Source organism: Poecilia latipinna, unplaced genomic scaffold (genome assembly GCF_001443285.1).
Source record: "Poecilia latipinna isolate Pla-1442-1.1 unplaced genomic scaffold, P_latipinna-1.0 Scaffold348, whole genome shotgun sequence".
In the NCBI taxonomy this organism is placed as follows: Eukaryota; Metazoa; Chordata; class Actinopteri; order Cyprinodontiformes; family Poeciliidae; genus Poecilia; species Poecilia latipinna.
This window is the reverse complement of record NW_015112964.1, coordinates 275,276-293,955: the sequence shown is the minus strand read 5'-3', so window position 1 is coordinate 293,955 and position 18,680 is coordinate 275,276. Positions and strand designations below refer to the sequence as shown.

The following is an 18,680-nucleotide window of genomic DNA, read 5'->3' as shown; positions in this document are numbered from 1 at the left end:
ATTTATTTATTCTTTTATTTATATATTTATTCTTTTATTTATTATTATGTCAGTTTTGGTCCTCCATAGGTGAGGGAAGAGAGACGAGAATAAAAAGCTGATAAACTGGACTCCATTCAGCCCTGTCAACTGTCAGGTCATGTGATTTATTCTAGGGAAACAGAAACTCGGGCGCTGTTCTCTCTGTGTGAGCCGCTGTTGCCCCGCAGCTGGATCTGGATTCATTTGGACTTCAGGGCTGACATGGACGTAGAGAAGAAGAACTCAGGCTGCACACAACCAGAGAGCTGGTAGTTCACCCATTCATTTCTGTAGCGTTATGTAACATCTTTAATTTTCTCGCAGGATTTCTGACAAGTCTTTTTTTAGGCGTGCAGCTGGAAAGTTATGAAAGTTGCAGAGTCAAGAAGTTTAGTCAGGTCATCGCTTAAAATACGTAACCGTCCCGTATATGTGCCTGTTAAATCCCGTACTGTTCCGTATTCTACAAATGTGTATGCATAGACAGTTTAGATGCGGTCCCCAAGTACTTTATTATAGTAGGCTGCCCCAGTCGTTGTTTCATTCACGGTGCTGGTGTTGCGATATTGTGTCCAACTGCTTTCTGGGTAACACAGACCAACCGAGACTGCCGCCGCAGTCTCTTACCCCCCGCCGCTTAAAACATAAATATATAGGGACTGGTCCCTTGGTAACCCTAGTCGAATCGCACCCCCCACCCCTCCACTTATCAGACTAGGACGACGCGCATTAGTGGGCGTCCCTTATTTTTATTTCTGAAAGGTGGCAACCCTAGTCAGGTCTGATGACAGAGACGGTGACTCAGACCAGGAAGTAACATTTTTCATCATCTGTTGGACTGAAATGGTTCTGCTGGTTCAACTATCAGCCGCTCTGATTGGCCAGATCGCTGCCCAGGTTGGTCACCATGGCAACGGGTCAAGGCTTCCTGGACTCCGAGAAAGATGAGGGAGTCATGTTTATCCAGGATAAATTATAACGAACCCATGATCAGATCCACAGATCGATTAGGTGAACCACGGATTGATTCTTCAAGCTTTCTTCAAATATTCTAGATCTATTAACTAATCAGGTGAATGATATCCAGTCCATCACGTTTTCTTTTCTTCAGTAGAGGAAATTGACTCTGTTGTCAATCCTTTCAGTTCAATACAAATATACTTTGTTTATGCCAAAGACAAATTAAAGGTTGCTGTAACTCAAAATCATCCAAGAATCTCCAGAGTTGTTGCGAATAGTGATGCTGTGGGCTGGAAGGACCTCCAGTAGCAGTCAGTCTTCCAGCGTATATTAGGAGGCTTCTGACTGAAGACTGTTGTTGTACGATGGTCTCATGCTAACAGCTCAATATCCAGGCAGCAGAGTAACCTGTACTAGATGACACCATCATCTGTTAGCTAGCTCTGTTAATCCACCTCCTCAGCTTTTGTTGCTTCTCTTTAGTTCCCTGTCTGCTCATCAGGTTAGAAAGAGAGACGCTGATGATATTATCCTTCGCCGTTATGAAGGCTGGAGCTTCTTCCTCCTCTCTCTGCTCTCTGGTTTCGATGTTAGCATTTATAATTTATAAACTGTTGGAAGTATTTATGTCAGATTAATGTGTCCATCATCTGATAAACTTTGATTAGGTGAATAATACCGCAATGTTAGCATGGTGTGCTAACCCTCTGTGCAGTGTGGAGCCAACAGGAAGCAAAGAGGAGCAGCTGTCGCTGATCAGCTGGAACATCGACGGTCTGGATGGAGACGAGCAGCCAGAGAGAGCCAGGAGCCTCTGCTCCTACCTCACAGAGTGAGACCAGGCTCATTTTCAGGGTCAAGGGTCACTGCAGATGTGTTTCTAACAGGTCTCTCCCCAGATACTCGGCTGATGTGGTGCTTCTGCAGGAGATGGTGCAGGCCTACATGCGGTTCATGCACAGACGTCTGGGAGATGCCTACAACTTCATAGAAGGTCCTGCAGCCTGAAGGCCGTCTGATGACTGGGTGACTCGGGGTGGTGGTGTGTGTCTCACAGTGTATGTCTTACAGTGTGTGTGTCTCACGGTGTGTGTCTCATGGTGTGTGTCTCACGGTGTGTGTCTCCTCCAGGTGGACAGGACGGTTACTTCACCATGATGCTGCTGAAGAAGTCCCGCCTCAGGCTGCTAGATCACCACATTCTCAACTTCTCAAAGTCTCGCATGACGAGAAACCTGCTGGTTGCTCAGGTTCCTGCTCGTCCACAAACAGCTAAGTCCTGTCGCCCAGGCTTTTATTGTGAAAATCCGCTCTGTTGGGCCAGGTGGAGTTTGAAGGCCAGAAGCTGAGTCTGATGACGTCCCACTTTGAGAGCTGCAAGGCCAACTCTGCAGAGAGGATGAGGCAGCTAAGGCTGGTGATGAAGGCGATGAGCCAGGCTCCGGATGACCAGACGGTTCTGTTTGGAGGGGACACCAACCTGAGGGACCACGAGGTCAGATTCCTCACCTCTCCTCCTAGGGGGCACCAGCGCGACCCATTCTGATTTTCTGTTAAAAAATGTAAAAAGTCGGCAGGAAATTTTAAAATATTCCTGGGTAGTTATATGATTAAAACTGAAACACAAGTCTGAAAAATGACAAACAATTCAAAGTAATGTAGATTTTTTTAAAACCCAACATAGTAACCAGCCAGTGAATTTTAAAACATCATTAAAACATTTTGTGTTTTATGTATGATGTTTTTCAGGGACTTTTAAGACTAGTTGTGTTTCAGTATTGTCAAAAATGAACACATAACTATTAGACTAATAATAGTTAATAACAGAGCAGCCTGGTGGGATCAGAGGAGCCTGGTAGGGTCAGAGGAGCCTGGTGGGGTCAGAGCAGCCAGGAGGAAGTTAGAGCAACCAGGAGGGGGTCAGAGCAGCCTGGAGGGGGTCACGGTTAGGCTTATAATTCCCAGGATGAAGCCCAGGTTTGTTTCCGGGTGTTTTCAGCCTCCTCCCTGGCGTTCCCTGCAGGTGGCCGCCGTGGGGCTTCCCGGGAACGTCGTGGACCTGTGGGAACAGCTGGGAGAGCCGGAGAAGTGCCGCTACACCTGGGACACTCGGGCAAACACCAACAATGAAATAAAATTCAAGTGCCAGTTCCGATTCGACCGGGTGTACCTCCGGCGGGCGAGTGGGGACGGTGTCCTCCAGCTGGAGCCTCGCAGCATGGCGCTGATCGGCCTGGAGAAGCTCCGGTGTGGTCTGTTCACCAGCGACCACTGGGGGATCTACTCCACTTTCTCTGTGACGCGCACATGAAACGCTTTCATTTTTCATTTAAATTTTTAAAACAGATAATTTTACAGAAGCTCAGAGTCATCTGTGACATCTAAATGAAACGTTGAAGATGAAATGGTTTGATAACAGGAGCCTCCTTTCCCTGTCAGTTCTGGTCATCCAGACTTTTGTAATTTAAGTTGAGTGGAAGAAAGAATTGTGGTAAAAACGGGCACACAAGCAATAGGTAATGACATGGCCAGAATATAAATCCATGTATTAAGACATTTTTATTAGTCTAATAAACAACACATAAACAAACGCTGTAAACCAAAACTTTCAGAATTTACCAAAATAAATACTTGAATTCTCTGTGTGATGGATCTATATTATCTACACGTTTTGCGTTTTAACCAAATTACTAAAATAAATAGTCTATTAAATGATGTTCTGATTACTGAGCTGTACCTGGAGAACAAAGTGGACAGAAAATTGGAGCTTTTAAAAGAGCTTGTATCCAAGGAGAAGTTTTGTTTACTTCCGGGTTGTCGCTGCTGAGAACACCAACACGCCCCAAACACCGAGCAGAGACGGCAGAGGAGGCAGAAGACGAAACACTGGGTAAAGAAATACAAGCAGAGTTATGTTAGCAAGGCACAACGGCGTGTTTCTTTAACGCAGGGGTCCCCAAACTTTTTCCTGCGAGGGCCACATAACTGTTCCCTTTTCTGGTCGGGGGCCGGTCTGTCGAGCGGGGGAGAGGGGAAGGGGGTGCTGGATTACGGCCGACAACATATTCGCGTTTTTAGATCAAATTTTACCCAGAATGCAAATGGAAAAAACCGTGAGTGAAACGGTGACTGGGACTGATGAGTATATATTCCATCGAGGGAAAGTAAGTTTCACATCTGCTCAAGAGCCCCCTGGTGGTTGAAGAAATATAAACCAGAAAATACAATATATGAAAAAAAACACTGAATGCTCTCTGGTATGAGGAGGCGGGCCGGATCCGGAATTGATAAGGGGGCCGGACCAAATGAGGTTGCGGGCCGGATCCGGCCCCCGGGCCGTAGTTTGGGGACCCCTGCTTTAACGTTAGCCTTGCATGCTGTTCGCTGGTAACATCCGGGTAATTAAAGATAACGAAGAAAAACATTAACTATGCTGCACCGGGTTTTATTCTTAGCGCGTTATTTACATTTAGAGCTCAGAACATTTTCTTCTCTAAATCAAGTTTACTGTAATTTTAAACGACTTTAAAGTCTAAAATATGAAAACCTGCGGCTGGTGGTGATGGTCCTGAGCGAGGAGACGAATTTAAACTCAAAAATATGTTCTTGGTCTTAAAAGGAAAATTAAATGTTGGAGCTCTGAAGAATTTTTAATTAATATTATAGTTATTAGTGAAACTCCACCAGATTGAACCAGCTGTCAGTGTATATTGAAAATAAGAGCTGTAAAGTTTTCCTAATGCGACAAACACCTGGGAGCATCCATCTTTACTCTACACATCCATTAGAGAGGTGTGCCTATCGATCGGCATCGATCATAATCGGCCGATTTCCGTGAAAAAGTGTATGATTAGTCATCGCCAATCACTGTCTCTTGTTGCCGATCACCTGTATCTCATTCGCAGCCTGCGTGTGCAGCGGTCTCTTCTTTCCTTCACACCCGCAAGCGCGCAGCAGTAAATCCTAAGCAATGTGGTGTGGAACACGAAGCTGAAGTTGGTTTCCGATTCCAGCTTTCTGATTTGGGAAATGGCTAAAGTTCGATTCCACCTAATTTTTCACTACTTTCCGCATCTTCAATCGACTCTAGTTTAAAAACTACAACACCTAGACTCTTCAAACCTGGACTGGATGATTCTACTCTAAAAGCGGGATATTTAGAACCATGTTTGTGATTTGTAAAACTTTGATTTGGGAAACTTCAATAAAGGTTTGCATCTGTGTTGCACTAGAATTGCTCCAGCTCCAAAACTACAAGTTGAGATGCAGAATGAGGGAGAAGTTCTGCCTGACCGTCATATGAAGCCTCTGGGACTGATGATGTCATAGCGGCTGATGACATCATCAGTCAGCTCACTCTTGAAAAACGTCTATTTTTCTATATCAGATGTTTTATTGAGAGTAGAAGGTTTTGATATGAAGCTGAATGTTTGTTTTACTGAACATCAACACTTTCCTTCTTTATTACAGAAACATGTTTGGGTCAGACAGTAAAGAAATAACGAACAGCTAATTTAGAGATAATTATTTATGAAAAATATTTTTTAATGGAATGAAACACCATGTTTCATTTTTGCTGCTGATAGAAAAATGACATTTGAAAAATTGTTCCTCAGAGTCACCAGCAGGTGGCAGCAGCGCCTGCTCTCAGCTGTCAGGAAGTCTGGACCAGACTCGGCTTTTTCTCCCAGTAAACCGGTTCGTCTCCCAGTTTTCTTCCAGTTCACGGAGTCGAAAGGCGGCTTGAAGCGGGGACAGTTCGCCGGGATGGAAGAGTATCAGAACGGCAGCGAGGTCGGTGCCTGAGCCGGTAGTTTACTTTGGTTTGCGGATGTTAGAAGGGAGGAGTTAGCTGGAAGCTAACCGGCTAACATAGCCGCTCCCAGCAGCTCCAGGAAGGTTGTACTGGAAATAGCTGATTTTTTTCCTGCTGTTGTCCAACTGCTCGGCCTGTTGATTTACTGCTGATGTTCTGTGATGTTTTTCAGGGTTCATTCAACTCAGAGGAGGCGGAGAACGTCGTCAAGGAGGTAAAACCACGTTATTTTCGTTCGTCTGCTTAGAAACGGCCTCGGAAGCTTATTTAACAATTTTATCAACTTTTTCATGCGATTTTTGAGCATGGATTGAGTTCACGTCTAAAAATAGACACAATAAAGACTTCAAGACAGTTTAAAGCCTGTTTCCTGTTTGTGTAATGCCGGCAGTGTTCATGTTTTAATCTCAGCATTTTAACTTTTTCTGATTTATTGTATTTAGTCAATTTACTGACAAACTGGTCAAACGAGGCTTTAAAATTAAAATGACCTCCAATAGTTTGGCTTTTTATTTATTTATTTATTTTGCTGCATTCATGTTCAAAAGCTGATTTAAGATTTAAATTATCTATCTCTATTGCACACAGTTCTTTTAAAGTTGATGAAAATTAGAGGTTAGTTCATTTTTTAAAGGTATTTCTTTTTGCTTTTATATTTTAGATGCCAAATTTTACAAGAAATATTTTCTATTTCTAACATTTTCCAGTTTATAGGAAAGTAACAGCTTATTTTAAACTTTGAACAATGAAAACCTACATCAGTCTAATGCAGTTCAGATGTTACTGAATTTTATTTTATTTAAATCTCTCCTGAACTTCAGAGTTGAGATTGAAAACCGGAGTGACTAATTTATGGTTCCTGGTTTTCATAAATTGGCTCTTCTTTAAATTTTCCATTGATAAATTTTATTTGCCAGTTTCTTTGTGTTTTGTGTCGTGTTAATGTGTTGAACACCCTAATCTGCTCTTTCTGTTGGGTTGTTGCAGCAGAAATCAGCAGCTCGGATCAGTAATAAATCGTGTATTTTTAGTGTTTCCCTGGCAACGCGCCGCCCCGCTGACTAACTCATGACTGATGGCGGTGTGTTTGCGTCAGGGCATCGAGAGCGTCCTGGGGGGAGACGACTACAGCCAGACTCATGTGAACAAATGGACGGCCGCCGTCGTGGAGCGCTGCCTCACGCAGCTCGTCAAGCTCAACAAACCCTACAAATACATTGGTACGCAGTGGACCAGTCAAAGCCTGCAACACCAGCCTCTGTGTTCACTGCTAAACTGGCCATCGCTGCTTTCACAGATTGGTACAAATTCAGCTACAAAACTATGATTGGGAAAACCCGGCATACCTTCACTCTGATCAATATTCCCAACCATAACCACACTTTAACTAATAAATTCATCACTTTAACTAATAAATTAATAACTTTAATAAATTCATTGCTTGAACTAATAAATTAATCATTTTAACTAATAAATTCATCGCTTTAACTAATAAATTCATCACTTTGAGTCGTACATCATCAGGCCTCATTTCAGTGATTGGACTAATAGACAGAAACCTTCCAGCTCAGTTTGCTAACTTCAGTCTGAACCTTCATCAGTCAGAAAGCTGGAGCTGCTGAGTCAGAATGAACCTGGTTCTGTTCTTCTGTTTTATGAAGGTTTGATGGTTTTCAGCCCCTGAAGATAAAATAAAGTATAATAAACTGTTTGTGCACAGTGACGTGTTCAGTGATGCAGAAGACTGGCGCTGGCCTCCACACAGCCAACTCCTGCTACTGGGACACCAGTATGGATGGTGAGCTGGGCTCTCAGGAAAACTTCTGTTTCTCTGATCGGGGATCAGAGTTCATCCCATAATAGTCTGACTGTTGTCCCGCAGGCAGCTGCACAGTGCGGTGGGAGAACCGCACCATGTACTGCGTGGTGAGCGTGTTCGCCGTCTGCATCGCCTAGGAGCGGCGGGGCTGCAGCGCTGCGGGCCGCCAGCAGGGGGCGGCGGAGAGCTTCAGGGTTTAAACTGCTACAGCGCTGCGGACCGCCGACAGGGGGCGGCGGAGAGCTTCAGGGTTTAAACTGCTGCAGCGCTGCGGGCCGCCGAAATGGGGCGGCAGAGAGTGGTTTTGTATCAGAGCTGCTGCACAATAAACAGTTTCTGGACCAAACATGTTTTATGTCTAATCTTCTTTTATTCGTTTCAGTCTGACGGTTGGTGTCTAAAAGTTTCCATAGCAACGTCACATCCTACATTAATCTGAAGCTCGTTGGTGTTTCTGCTCGATATTTCTCTCATTTATTGATTAATTAAACTGAATGAATTAGTTTTTCTCTTGATGAAGCAGGATAACTCTGAGCTCAGCATGTTATTAAAAACTAATCAAGTTTTTCTGCTGCTTCATTTTCCTCCTCTGGTCCTGAACCAAAGTTCATTTGCATCTAGACCTTTTCAGACATGATGCTGCCACCACCATGCTTTACTCTTCATGGTGGGGGGGGGTGTCTATTTGCAAATGTTGGCTGAATTTACTATAATAAATGAATATTTATTATATTGTAAATATCATTCACTATATTTACCATATAGCAAATAAATATTTAATGTATTATAATGATATAATAATTGAATATTTACTCTAGTAATTGCTGACAGGTTTGGACTGGTCCATCACAGGAACTTCCTGAAGCTTCATAAATAAATCATTTTAATGTTTAAGGTTTGCAGAAATTCATCTTTGAAACCAGGAAATGAACTCAAACATCTGAGAAACATGAAACAATTTGGATTTTAATTGACTTGCATTTTGAGCAGAAAGTATCTACAACAAAAGCTTCTAATTGAAAAAAGAAAAAAAAATGTCATCAGGTTTAACCTGGATCAGCAACACAATGGCTTTTATTTTGAAAAGCAACTTTGTTTTCTGAGGAGGTTCTCATTATTTCCCATTATTTTTTAGGTTTAAACGTTTCACAGAGAGCTGCTGCTAGGTCACAAGCTTTTCCAAATAAAAGCCTCTCCTGTATTTGCAGATGCAGCCATCACGTCTCGGGCTTTGTTTGCACCACCTGAAGGTCTCCTCAGAGGAAGGAAGTTTGGAAACGACCCTAAAGGTCAAGCAGCAGAGGAAGAAGAAGCTGGTGGCTGTTGCAGCAATGTGGCTGTTGTAGCAACGTCTGTGTTGCAGCAATGTGTTTGCGCCACGCAGCGGTCAGAAGTTCTCCTTGTTGAAGATGAACTTGACATCGGCCTCGGAGTGAGACAGGCACTGCTTCTCCAGAGACTTTCCCAGCTGAGGCGGGCCGCACAGGAACACGCCCACCTTGGACCTGCCAACCAGAACCAGAACCGGAGTTAGAGGACAGAACCGGTGAGCCACCACCTTACCAGGTACCGGCCTCACTTGGGGTGCTTGGCAGCGATGTTGGTGAACTCATTGTCCCAGTTGGGCTTTCCATAGAGAGTCTTCTGCTTCAGCCCGGTGATCGGGTCGTTCTCCGCCTCGTGGTGGACCCGGAAATGAGCCGCCTGGTTCCAGAGCAAACACAACGCTTTCACTGTTGGACGCTGACACAAACGGGAGCCAAGGGGCGGTCGTAATGTTCTGCCTGGACCAGTACCTCCGTCTCCTTCCAGCGTGTCAGGTAGATGTTGTAGCTCAGGAAGTCGGCCATGTCTTTGTCCGCCATCTGGCGCTCCAGGGACTGCAGGAGGTCCGCGAACCACTCAAAGGCCTGGGTCTCCGGACACAACCAGTAGAAGTAGATCTGCAACAGAACCGCCCGTCAGACAAGGTTCTGGTCGGGTTTTACTCCAGAACCCGCTGCGATGCTAAAGCTTCACGTTAACCGCTGAACAAACTAAAGCATCTGGGATGGAAAATTTGGCTGAATTCGACTGGTCCCAAAAATTAACAACCTAATGGTTTTTAATTTCACAGCAGCCAATCACATGCTGCTGTGATTGGCTGGCTCTTGTGTCTGACTGGGACGAAACATAAATCCAGATCTCATTTCTAGAATAATTCAGCATTTTTTCCCTGACATTTCCCAGAAATTTTAATTAAAACAGATTTAGTCTCTTAGGTTAGGTTAAAATGGTGACATTTTAACCTAACAGCATTCTGAAAGCTGACATTTCCCTGTCTGAACCAACGTGTCCCACCTTCTTGGTGAAGACGTCCTGGTTGTTCTGGATGCGTTTGTACCACACAGACTTGAGGATGGAGGCGAAGGGCGTCACGCCGATTCCCGCCCCCACCAGCATCACCACCTCGTAGCGGAACACGTCTTCGCTGGCGGTGCCGAACGGCCCGTCGATGGCCATCCTGAGGACCAACACAAAAACATGCAGACCGACCTGCTGTCACTGCTACACAATAACACCAGAGCTGGATGTTTACAGGGCAAAAAGCAGAAGAAGATGTACATTTAGCTCCTCTCATTCAGTCTTTTATTCATATTTCAATCTAAGCTGAGAAATGTGACACCAGAAACGCCCTGCCTCTTTGCAAAACATGCTGTAAATCTGTAAACCCGTCATAAATGTCAGCTTAGGACTAAAAGGAAAGCCAGGTAAATATAATGAGCTTTATTGCTGTCTCTTTAGTTGGGTCGGCTAACAGCAACCTTTTCTGATTGGTCAGCATCTAGAAGTGTTTGAAGATCAAGTTTGATGCTTTTTAAAATAATTTCTGGATAAATGTGGAAGCAGAAGTTCCAGTTCAAACTAATTATTTCATGACAGTGAATAAGTGCCACATCTCAGATTCTCTGATGGTTTTAGTTTTGAGCTGCAGGTAGTTTGGAGGAAGGCAGCAGCTCTGATGGATCCAGCAGGTCTGAATAGCAGCTCTATTATCTGCACCTTTTAATGGTGCAACTGCAGCATTTCTAAGGTTTCTATGGCTGCCGGCTCATTTCTCAAACACACAATACGCCTCCCACAGCGTTCAGAGCTGCTTTCAGCGGCAGCTGTCAGGTTGGAGTAATGAGGCTCGTTTTCACAGCGCCGTACTTTGGGAGCTTCCAGGCCTCCTGCTGCTCCGGCTTGTCCCCGCCGCAGGCCTCATACAGCGCCTGCGTCCAGTCCCCGACGATCCGGATGTGGGCGCTGAAGTAGTCCTCCTCCGGGGCGGAGGTCAGGGTGAAGGGGTGCCACTCCAGCCTGGAGACGGACGGGCACTGGATGAAGACGTACTGGCCCACCTCCATGCTGAAGCCTTTCTTCTTCATCTGCAGCTCCAGCGTCTTGGAGGGATGCATCACCACCTGGGGGGGAGAACAGGAACAGGTAAAGGGTCAGGAACAGGGTCGAGTAAAGGGTGAGGAACAGGGTCAGGAACAGGGTCAGGTAAAGGGTCGGGGTCAGTCTGGCTCAGTAGAGTGCAGTCACCTTGGTGATGACCACTTTCTGATGGGACCGGTAGAGGCGAACCAGCCGCTCACAAACGTACAGGAACATGGGGCCCACAACCCACTGCCACGTCTGAGGAGAGCAAAAGGTTTGAGGAGCGAATCAGATGGAGAGGATCTGACCGTTCGGTGGGCGCCTTGGCTCGGCGGCTCACCCCGGGCGGGTTCCCTGCGAACACGGGGACGGCGCAGCCTGACTCGTTTTTGCCCCAGTCATGGAAGTGGTCGGCGCACTTGTTGGGGTTGTTGGTCTGCAGGCTGAGCGGAGTTTGTCCTCGCACGATTCGCCTGCAGCCACAAACGGGTCGAGGAATCATCAGAACATTCCAGCTAAAGCCGGCAGAACCACAACGAAGCTGACATTATTCTCCTTTAGTTCACTTTTAGTCTGGAACATTAAACATTTAGGTTGAAACGTTACCAAGAAGCTTCAGGTCTGAACCCTGATCTGGACATCAGGTTCTGCTGTCCTGCATGCCGATGCTCCTCTGGATCAGCACCAGGTACTGGCAGAACCTGCTGACCAGCTAACTGGGCCGTGTCAGCCAGTCACATGAAGGTGAAGTCAGTCTGAATGTTTGCTAGAGTTCAGAGGTCAGACTGCTTTTCCATCTGGAGTCTGACACTTGATTGTCCGTCTGGATCCGACCAGAACAGGTTCTATGAAAGTTTTTCTTTAGACTGTCTTGTTTGTGTCGTTGCTTCAGTCTGATGGTTGCTCTGGACTGTCCAAAACCGTTTAAGTCTAGAAAAGTCCGGGCCGGTTTAGTCTACGACCTTTGACCCGGATGTGTTTCTGATCTTACCCGTAGCCGTGGAACACCAGGCCAATGAAGAAGATGATGAAGAGGTGGTGCGTGTACCAGAACACCTCGAAGTACGACCTCCGGATGACCTCCATGGACGACGTGATGATGAGGATGAGAGCCAGCGTGATGGCGACGCCCGTCAGCCCGGCGATGGTGGTGAACATGACGATGGTGGGGCTCTGCACCAAGCACAGGTACTGGGGTTACTGGGAGTTTTACTGGGAGTTCTACTGGTGTTTCCTGGTAGTTGTGGTGTTTGATCTCAGTGTGGTCAGCCTGCATGTTCAGCTGCAGTTTCTCTGTAAATCCTCGGCTTGTTGACCAACTTCCCTCTTTTACCAAACGGTGTTTTGACAGAATGTTGTTCCTCAAACTGCTGAGATTAAGAACGGCAGAAAAACCTGATGAACCATGAAGGTTAGCTGATGAGACGCACTGCAGATACCTGGAGATGTAATTATTATTATTATTATTATTATTATTATTATTATTATTATTATTGCTTTAGGGTTTCATGAAACCAACTCATATATTCAGATCAGAATCGCGGCTGCAGCTCCAACAACCAGAACCAAACAATTACTCTCTAGTAAGAGCAAAAAGTATTTCGTAAAACGTTTACTGAAGTACCAGTCATTCAATAATTAAAAATTACAAAATCAGATGGACAAAAATATAAAGTTAAGTGGAAACTTCATGTCAATAATTCATATAATTAACAAAAAATAATAAAAACTCTGAAACTTTAACAAAACCTGCAGGTTTATGATTCTGGTTTGACATGCTTGTTTTCATTCAGAGGATAAAAAAAATCCAGAAATTTTACTAAAGCGAAGAAATCCTTCAAAATAAAATGACTGAAGTAAAAGTAAAAAGTGCAGTGCAGGAAAAAGTATAAGTAGGTTGCTGATGACAGAGACTGATTCATCATCATCATCATCATCATCATCATCATCATCATCATCATCATCAGCCTCTTCTGAGCAAACTTATGGGAAAGTTAAAAAAAGAATTGAAGAGGAAACATTTCTCTGATTGAGCAACCAGTGGTTGCTTTCACAACGTTTAGCAACACTGGAAAGCTGCCAGGTTGCTCCATCGCCAAGCAGCAACCACAGAGCGTTGCTGGGGAAGCGTTGCTCACCGTCTCATTGCTCCTGATGGGGTTGAGGAAGGACGCGTTGTCCCCGTTGCCGATGTCAGACAGAACGAAGGGCAGCAGGTCAACGCTGCGGTTTAGCTGGGCGTCCATGAAGAACTCAAAGTTGAACAAGTGAGCAATGATGTGGACGGCTGCAACAGAGCAACGTTCAGCAACAGAGCAACGTTCAACAACAGAACAACGTTCAACAACAGAGCAACGTTCAACAACAGAGCAACGATCAGTCATCAGCTTCAGTAGAACCATCAGCTCTGATCTCTAGGGATTTAAATGACTGAAAAGCAGGAAGTTACTTTGGCTGAGTGGGGAACCTCAGGGCTGTTTACTCACTCCTCTGTTTTACTTAGCAAAATGAATAAATTAATTCAGGGTTTAAACTGCTGCAGGGTTTAAATTAATAAATTGATCTAGAAATATGTACATTTACAATGAAGTAAATTAAATATAAAATAAATAGAACTAAATATAAAACTAAACAGATTAATAAATCAAAATGAACAAATATAAGAATAAGAGAAATAATGATGAACATAAATAAAAACAGTTTGTATCTGTTGTTTCTCTGACCTGTGTGGAAGGCGATCATGTAGGCCACCAGCTTGTGAAACGTCAGGTTCCGGTCCAGCTGCCGCGCCGCGGTTCGGCTGCAGCACTGTGGAGACACAGAGAGTCTGACGAGAACTGGATCGGAACCGAGCCGGTTCCCGGAGCGGTTCCTACCTGGATGGAGCCTCGCAGCAGCGACAGCAGGTTCCTGCAGACCGGCAGCAGGATCAGCATGCAGTTAAAGTTCAGGCAGGCGGCCGGAGCTCTGGCCCAGGACAGGGCGTGCTGCAGAGACACAATACGTTACCGGTTCCGATCCAGCTGCGACGCTCTGACCCGATAGGTCCGGAGCCGCTGACCCGCCTAAAAATCGGAACGGTGGAGGCAGCATCATGCCGGGGATCTGATCCCAGTTTATAGGAGACATTATCAGCATTTTTCTCCACTGTTACTAAAAGAGGAAGAAACCTGAAAGTCTGCAGGTGGAGCAGCTGCAGCTTTAGAGGAACTGAGACTGAAGCTCCGCGTGGTTCACAGAGTACAGAAACTACTGAAATAACTCCAAATAAAACAGAATAAAACTGTGAAAACAGGCTGCTGCTCCGCATGTTTCAGAAACAGCAGAAAAACTTTGAATAAAACAGAGAAACTGAATAAAACTCTGATTAAAACCGACTGAAGCTCCGCAAGTTTCAGAATCAACTAACAGAAGAACTCAGACTGTGGCTGAAGCTGTGACCTCTGACCCCTGACCCGGTCGGTCCGGACTCACCCCCAGCAGAACCCGGGTGTAGAACCAGCGGTCCACCAGGAAGGCCATGTAGAAATTAACGAACAGGAATCCATTGATTCCCAACCAGACCAGCTGGAGAAAAATAAATGATGAATGAATAGTTATAAATGACTAATTCACAGAAATATTTCCATGGATCCAAACGGGCGGTTCTGCTCGGCTTTCATGACGTCACAATTAAACTATTAAAATATTTAATTCATAGTAGAATTCATAACCAGCAATAGTTTAGATCTATTGATCAATAAATATCAATTATCTAATAATTAAATGTTTTAAAGCAGGTTCTACCGCAGCTGAAGGTTTTACTCACAATAACAAAGATGGAAAGCCCCTCATTGGCTACGAAGTTCCCCATGGTGACTGAGGAAGAGGAGGGAGGAAGGCTCCTTTATAGCTCCGCTCACTCAAACAGGAAGTGACTCACACTGAAACAGGAAGTAGCTGCTTCCTTCAGCGAACGGCTCCAGTTTTTAAATAAAAACTTTTTATTCCACATAAAAAAACAATCAAACCGGAACCTCATGGTTCCATCAGAACCGAACCACTTCCTGCTGCGGAGGTCCACGTTAAATAATCTGCGCTGCGGTGGCGTTCCTCCAGCAGGGGGCAGCAGTCAGACATGATGGTGGAAGCATCATGCCCTGGGCTGCTCCCTGAAGTGGTCTAATCAAAGCCTCCCAAATGCAGACTCTGTCTGTTCGGCTCACTGCAGACCAGTTACTGTGGCAATGGCCTCACATGGCCACGGCAGGCTGGGTGCCGTTTCCATGGAGACCACGAGTCCTTCAGAGGAATAACCGGATCAGAACCAGAACCTTATCTGGATCAGAACCTGACCTAGTCCAGTGGCTGACTCTGTCAATTCGCCTTACATCAGAACCTGCAGGTCAAACTGGTCCAGTCAAAGTAAAGCTTCAGTAAAAACTAATGTGAGTTTAGAGAAAGTTACTCTCAGCGCCGGACCGGACTGGATCAGACCGGGTCGGACCGGGTCCAAACTGTCGGCAGTTTGGTGGCGGTTCTGGGAGGAAGTGACGTCAACACTGAACTGCAGGACAGGAAGTGGATGATTTCTAAGGCAGAACACCGCCTGAAGGCCAGTCCAGACCAGAACCAGAACCACAACCAGAACCGGGTCTGAACTGGATCTGGGTTCTCCATCCGGTCCGTCAGTCTCATTAAGTTCTGTTTGTTTAACTTTTGTTGTGGACGGTTCTGGATTCTCTGGTCCAGAACCGACCTGGATGCTGAACTCCCTGTGAAAACCATCACCAGCATCCCACAGCATGATGCTGCCACCTGTAGCCTCTGAACATCTGGGCTGCATATTGATCAGAGTATTGATCAGAGGATTGATCAGGTGATCTGAGTTGATCTGACCTGAAGGATCTTGTGTCGTCCATCTTGGTGACCTTGAGCTGTGGTGAAAATTGGCTCCAGTCTGAGGGTTAAACCATCATTATTGATTTATTGATCTATTGGTTTATTGATCAGTTGAATCTCTGTGAACAGAACCTTCCAGATGAAGTGATTTTCAGCCGGTGAAACGAGGTCGCGGTTTATCGTTTATCAGTTCATCTGGATTTAATAAAAGCCTCTGAATCTTCCAGTGGATTACGGACCATCAGGTCGCTGCTGATTGTTTCTGGGTTTAGCCGCCATGGTTACATCATAAAGCCTCAGAAACATGATGGAAACCACAAACGGCACCGCGGCAACCAGGACTTATTATCTACTGCTGCTTGTTCTGAACAAACAGTTTATTTATCTAAAACCAGACAGTGGAGCACACTGAGCAATAAGCTAGTGCTAACTACTAATGCTTCACGTTAGCAGCAAAGCTAATGAAGCCGTTTCCAGCTGAAACCAGATGTTTACATAGTCTACGGCTTCTCCTGGCATTTAATATGACCTCTCATCAGCTTCTTGGTGATATCATTGCTTCCTAAGCTTCTGATTGGTCAGTTAGCAACAGTTCAAATCTACTGCTTCCTAATGTAACACCAAGATCTCAGGAAGAGAACCAAGAGCAAAACAAACGTTCAAAACATGTTTTTATGAAACAAGTCCTGAGCTAACAGTACCTGAGCTAACAGCACTAAGCTAATAGCACTGAGCTAACAGTACCTGAGCTAACAGAAGCTGAGCTAACAGCACCAAGCTAACAGCACTGAGCTAACTTAGCTGAGCTAACAGTAGTTCAGCTAACTGCACTGAGCCGCTAACAGTAACTGAACTAACAGTAGCTGATCTAACTGCACTAAGCTAACTGCACTGAGCTAACGGTAGCTGAGCAAACAGCACCAAGCTAACAGCACCGAGCTAACAGCATTGACCTAACAGCACTGAGCTAGCAGTAGCTGAGCTAACGGTAGCTGAGCAAACAGCACCAAGCTAACAGCACCGAGCTAACAGTAGCTGAGCTAACAACACTGAGCTAGCAGTAGCTGAGCTAACAGTACTGAGCTAACAGCACTGAGCTAACAGTAGCTGAGCAGCAGGCTGACGGCTGCATGATTTATTCAGCTGGTTGGAGGTTTGCTGGACAGATTGAGTTCAGTTCCTCTGCTGGGAGCTGCTGCAGCCTCTGATGCTGATCTGATTATAAACTTGTCCCTTCACTCCTGCTCTTCCCTCCATGATGCTGCGTTTCCTCGCCGTCTGGTTCTGATGTGACAGAAATGTTTGTTCTAGTCCAAACAGGAAAACCTGGAAAAGATTAACCCAAAGATGGGTTCATCTTTCATATATTGGTTCATATATTGGATGGTTCTGATCACATGGTTCTTCATGTTGGAATGGCCTAGTTAAAGCTCAGTTTCAGCATCTTCCAGACTTTAATGGTGAAATATTATTTTTGGAAAGCAGAGGTCAAAGGTCAGCAGAGGTGTGACAGAGCAGTACATCAGGTGTAATCTACATAAAAGGCTTTCAGGAGTTTTTCCCTCCTAATCTGAAAGAAGTGGGATTAAATGTGTTGCTTAGCGACGGTGACATCATCGCCGACCCATTTCACACTGCATCATCATCATCATCATCATGAGCCGCCATGCTGCATGGAGGACGCCATGTCGGCGAGCTGCTGCCATTAGGGAATCCCTGGAGAGACACGATGCTGCACTGTCGCCATGGAAACACTAGGGCTGTAGGAGGAGGAAGTGACATCACACATCTCAGCAGCTTCCTCCTCAAATATTTAAGTTCTGGACGCACCAATCAGAAAACAGACCGGCTCTTTAAAGATTCAGCAGAAGCAGAGGAGACCCTTTAGCACAGCAAGCTTCCTGCCACAAACCAGGCCGAGACCAGAACCTCAGCAGGACCAGAACTTTGGGAACCAGGGCCAGTGATGGTCCGGTTATGGTCCGGCTTTGGTCCAGAAAACCGGACTAACACCCTCTGTATGAATAGTCAGTATGTTGGAACACCCAGCTGTGTCCATGAGCAGTGCCGCCCTGCTTGGCTTGGCTCGGTTCGGGTTGATCTTCAGTCTGCTTTTCAAACAGACCTGCACCGTTCCTCAGCCTGCTTCAGGTGAAGGTCCAAAGGTCAAAGGTCAGGTTGGGGCAGAGCTACGGGCGTCACACAATGCGGTCCATTGATTGGAGGACAGAAAACCATCTCTGCCTTAGACAAGAACGAGACATGCTAACATGCTAGCTGTCCAACTGGCACGACGCCATGTTGGGTGGTTTAGCTCCGCCTTCCCAGAGATCCCAGTGAGGCTAACTGGTTATGAACCGCAGCGTAGCTAACCGAACCGGGCGGCCATGTTGGGTTCTGGAGGAATCTGGACAAGTTCGGCGCCGCCGACCATTTGATTCACTTTGGAGGTTTTAATCTGTTCAATCTATCTCTAGATCTTCATCTTTATGTTTCTGTACTATTTTCATGTCAGCCTGTCTGATTCTGCAGCCTCTGGCCTAAAACCGTGCTGCCCTCTACAGGCCGGGCGGTGGAACTGCAGCTGAATCTTCAGCTCATGTGGCGTTACGTCACTCAGCACCTGTCAGCAAGGGCGTAGGTTCGGTCTAAGTTTTGGTGGGGACCTTGACCCCCCCCAACCCCTGGCAGCACAGTGAAATGCCCAAGAGCACCGAACATTTTGGCACTCACACTGACTGCCTCCTATAGAGCAAACAAAGCGTAACCTGGTTTGTA

At 45.7% G+C, this 18,680-nt stretch overlaps 4 protein-coding genes across 6 annotated transcripts in view; 3 read left to right on the top strand and 1 right to left on the bottom strand.

Annotated features, from left to right (window-relative positions):
* Positions 1–97: 97 nt before the first annotated feature.
* LOC106949510 (tyrosyl-DNA phosphodiesterase 2-like) lies at positions 98–3,635 on the top strand. The gene is made up of 6 exons (XM_015035781.1): positions 98–290; positions 1,697–1,813; positions 1,881–1,975; positions 2,113–2,231; positions 2,306–2,476; positions 3,005–3,635. The coding sequence occupies exons 1-6, from the start codon at positions 244–246 to the stop codon at positions 3,290–3,292; spliced, it is 837 nt and encodes a 278-aa protein (XP_014891267.1). The 5' UTR covers positions 98–243; the 3' UTR covers positions 3,293–3,635.
* A 1,959-nt stretch (positions 3,636–5,594) lies between these two features.
* LOC106949511 (dynein light chain Tctex-type 1-like) lies at positions 5,595–7,965 on the top strand. 2 transcript variants are annotated; one of them, XM_015035783.1, is made up of 5 exons: positions 5,595–5,775; positions 5,970–6,011; positions 6,894–7,017; positions 7,518–7,595; positions 7,680–7,965. In XM_015035783.1, the coding sequence occupies exons 1-5, from the start codon at positions 5,749–5,751 to the stop codon at positions 7,751–7,753; spliced, it is 345 nt and encodes a 114-aa protein (XP_014891269.1). In that variant the 5' UTR covers positions 5,595–5,748; the 3' UTR covers positions 7,754–7,965. The 2 variants fall into 2 exon arrangements, with proteins under 2 accessions (XP_014891269.1, XP_014891270.1); XM_015035784.1 differs by having other exon boundaries at positions 6,829–7,017.
* A 592-nt stretch (positions 7,966–8,557) lies between these two features.
* Positions 8,558–14,935, bottom strand: cybb (cytochrome b-245, beta polypeptide (chronic granulomatous disease)). Its single transcript, XM_015035775.1, has 13 exons — positions 14,830–14,935; positions 14,496–14,588; positions 13,898–14,008; positions 13,745–13,829; positions 13,160–13,308; positions 12,013–12,194; positions 11,362–11,494; positions 11,187–11,279; positions 10,809–11,062; positions 9,957–10,119; positions 9,413–9,559; positions 9,196–9,320; positions 8,558–9,121 (listed from the first exon to the last, which is right to left on the bottom strand). Exons 1-13 carry the CDS (start codon positions 14,872–14,874, stop codon positions 9,004–9,006), a joined length of 1,698 nt encoding a protein of 565 aa, XP_014891261.1. The 5' UTR covers positions 14,875–14,935; the 3' UTR covers positions 8,558–9,003.
* Positions 12,138–18,680, top strand: part of crfa4 (cytokine receptor family, class I receptor 4) — a 47,292-nt gene continuing 40,749 nt past the window's right edge. For both annotated transcript variants that reach the window (XM_015035778.1, XM_015035776.1), the window contains exon 1: positions 12,138–12,209. The gene's annotated coding sequence lies outside the window, so the exon portion shown is untranslated. The remainder of the gene's footprint in view (positions 12,210–18,680) is intronic.

What these genes read in the sequence shown, in the direction of transcription:
- LOC106949510 (XM_015035781.1), top strand. Translation starts at nt 244, where the DNA reads ATGGACGTAGAGAAGAAGAACTCAGGCTGCACACAACCAGAGAGCTG. An exon ending in GAAACCTGCTGGTTGCTCAG is followed by an intron (nt 2,232 to 2,305) that starts GTTCCTGCTCGT and finishes CTGTTGGGCCAG; the next exon opens with GTGGAGTTTGAAGGCCAGAA. An exon ending in CCAACCTGAGGGACCACGAG is followed by an intron (nt 2,477 to 3,004) that starts GTCAGATTCCTC and finishes CGTTCCCTGCAG; the next exon opens with GTGGCCGCCGTGGGGCTTCC.
- LOC106949511 (XM_015035783.1), top strand. Translation starts at nt 5,749, where the DNA reads ATGGAAGAGTATCAGAACGGCAGCGAG. An exon ending in AGTATCAGAACGGCAGCGAG is followed by an intron (nt 5,776 to 5,969) that starts GTCGGTGCCTGA and finishes GATGTTTTTCAG; the next exon opens with GGTTCATTCAACTCAGAGGA. An exon ending in CTGGGACACCAGTATGGATG is followed by an intron (nt 7,596 to 7,679) that starts GTGAGCTGGGCT and finishes GTTGTCCCGCAG; the next exon opens with GCAGCTGCACAGTGCGGTGG.
- cybb (XM_015035775.1), bottom strand. Translation starts at nt 14,874, where the DNA reads ATGGGGAACTTCGTAGCCAATGAGGGGCTTTCCATCTTTGTTATT. An exon ending in TGCTGCGAGGCTCCATCCAG is followed by an intron (nt 13,830 to 13,897) that starts GTAGGAACCGCT and finishes GTGTCTCCACAG; the next exon opens with TGCTGCAGCCGAACCGCGGC. An exon ending in AGGACGTCTTCACCAAGAAG is followed by an intron (nt 9,560 to 9,956) that starts GTGGGACACGTT and finishes GTTCTGTTGCAG; the next exon opens with ATCTACTTCTACTGGTTGTG.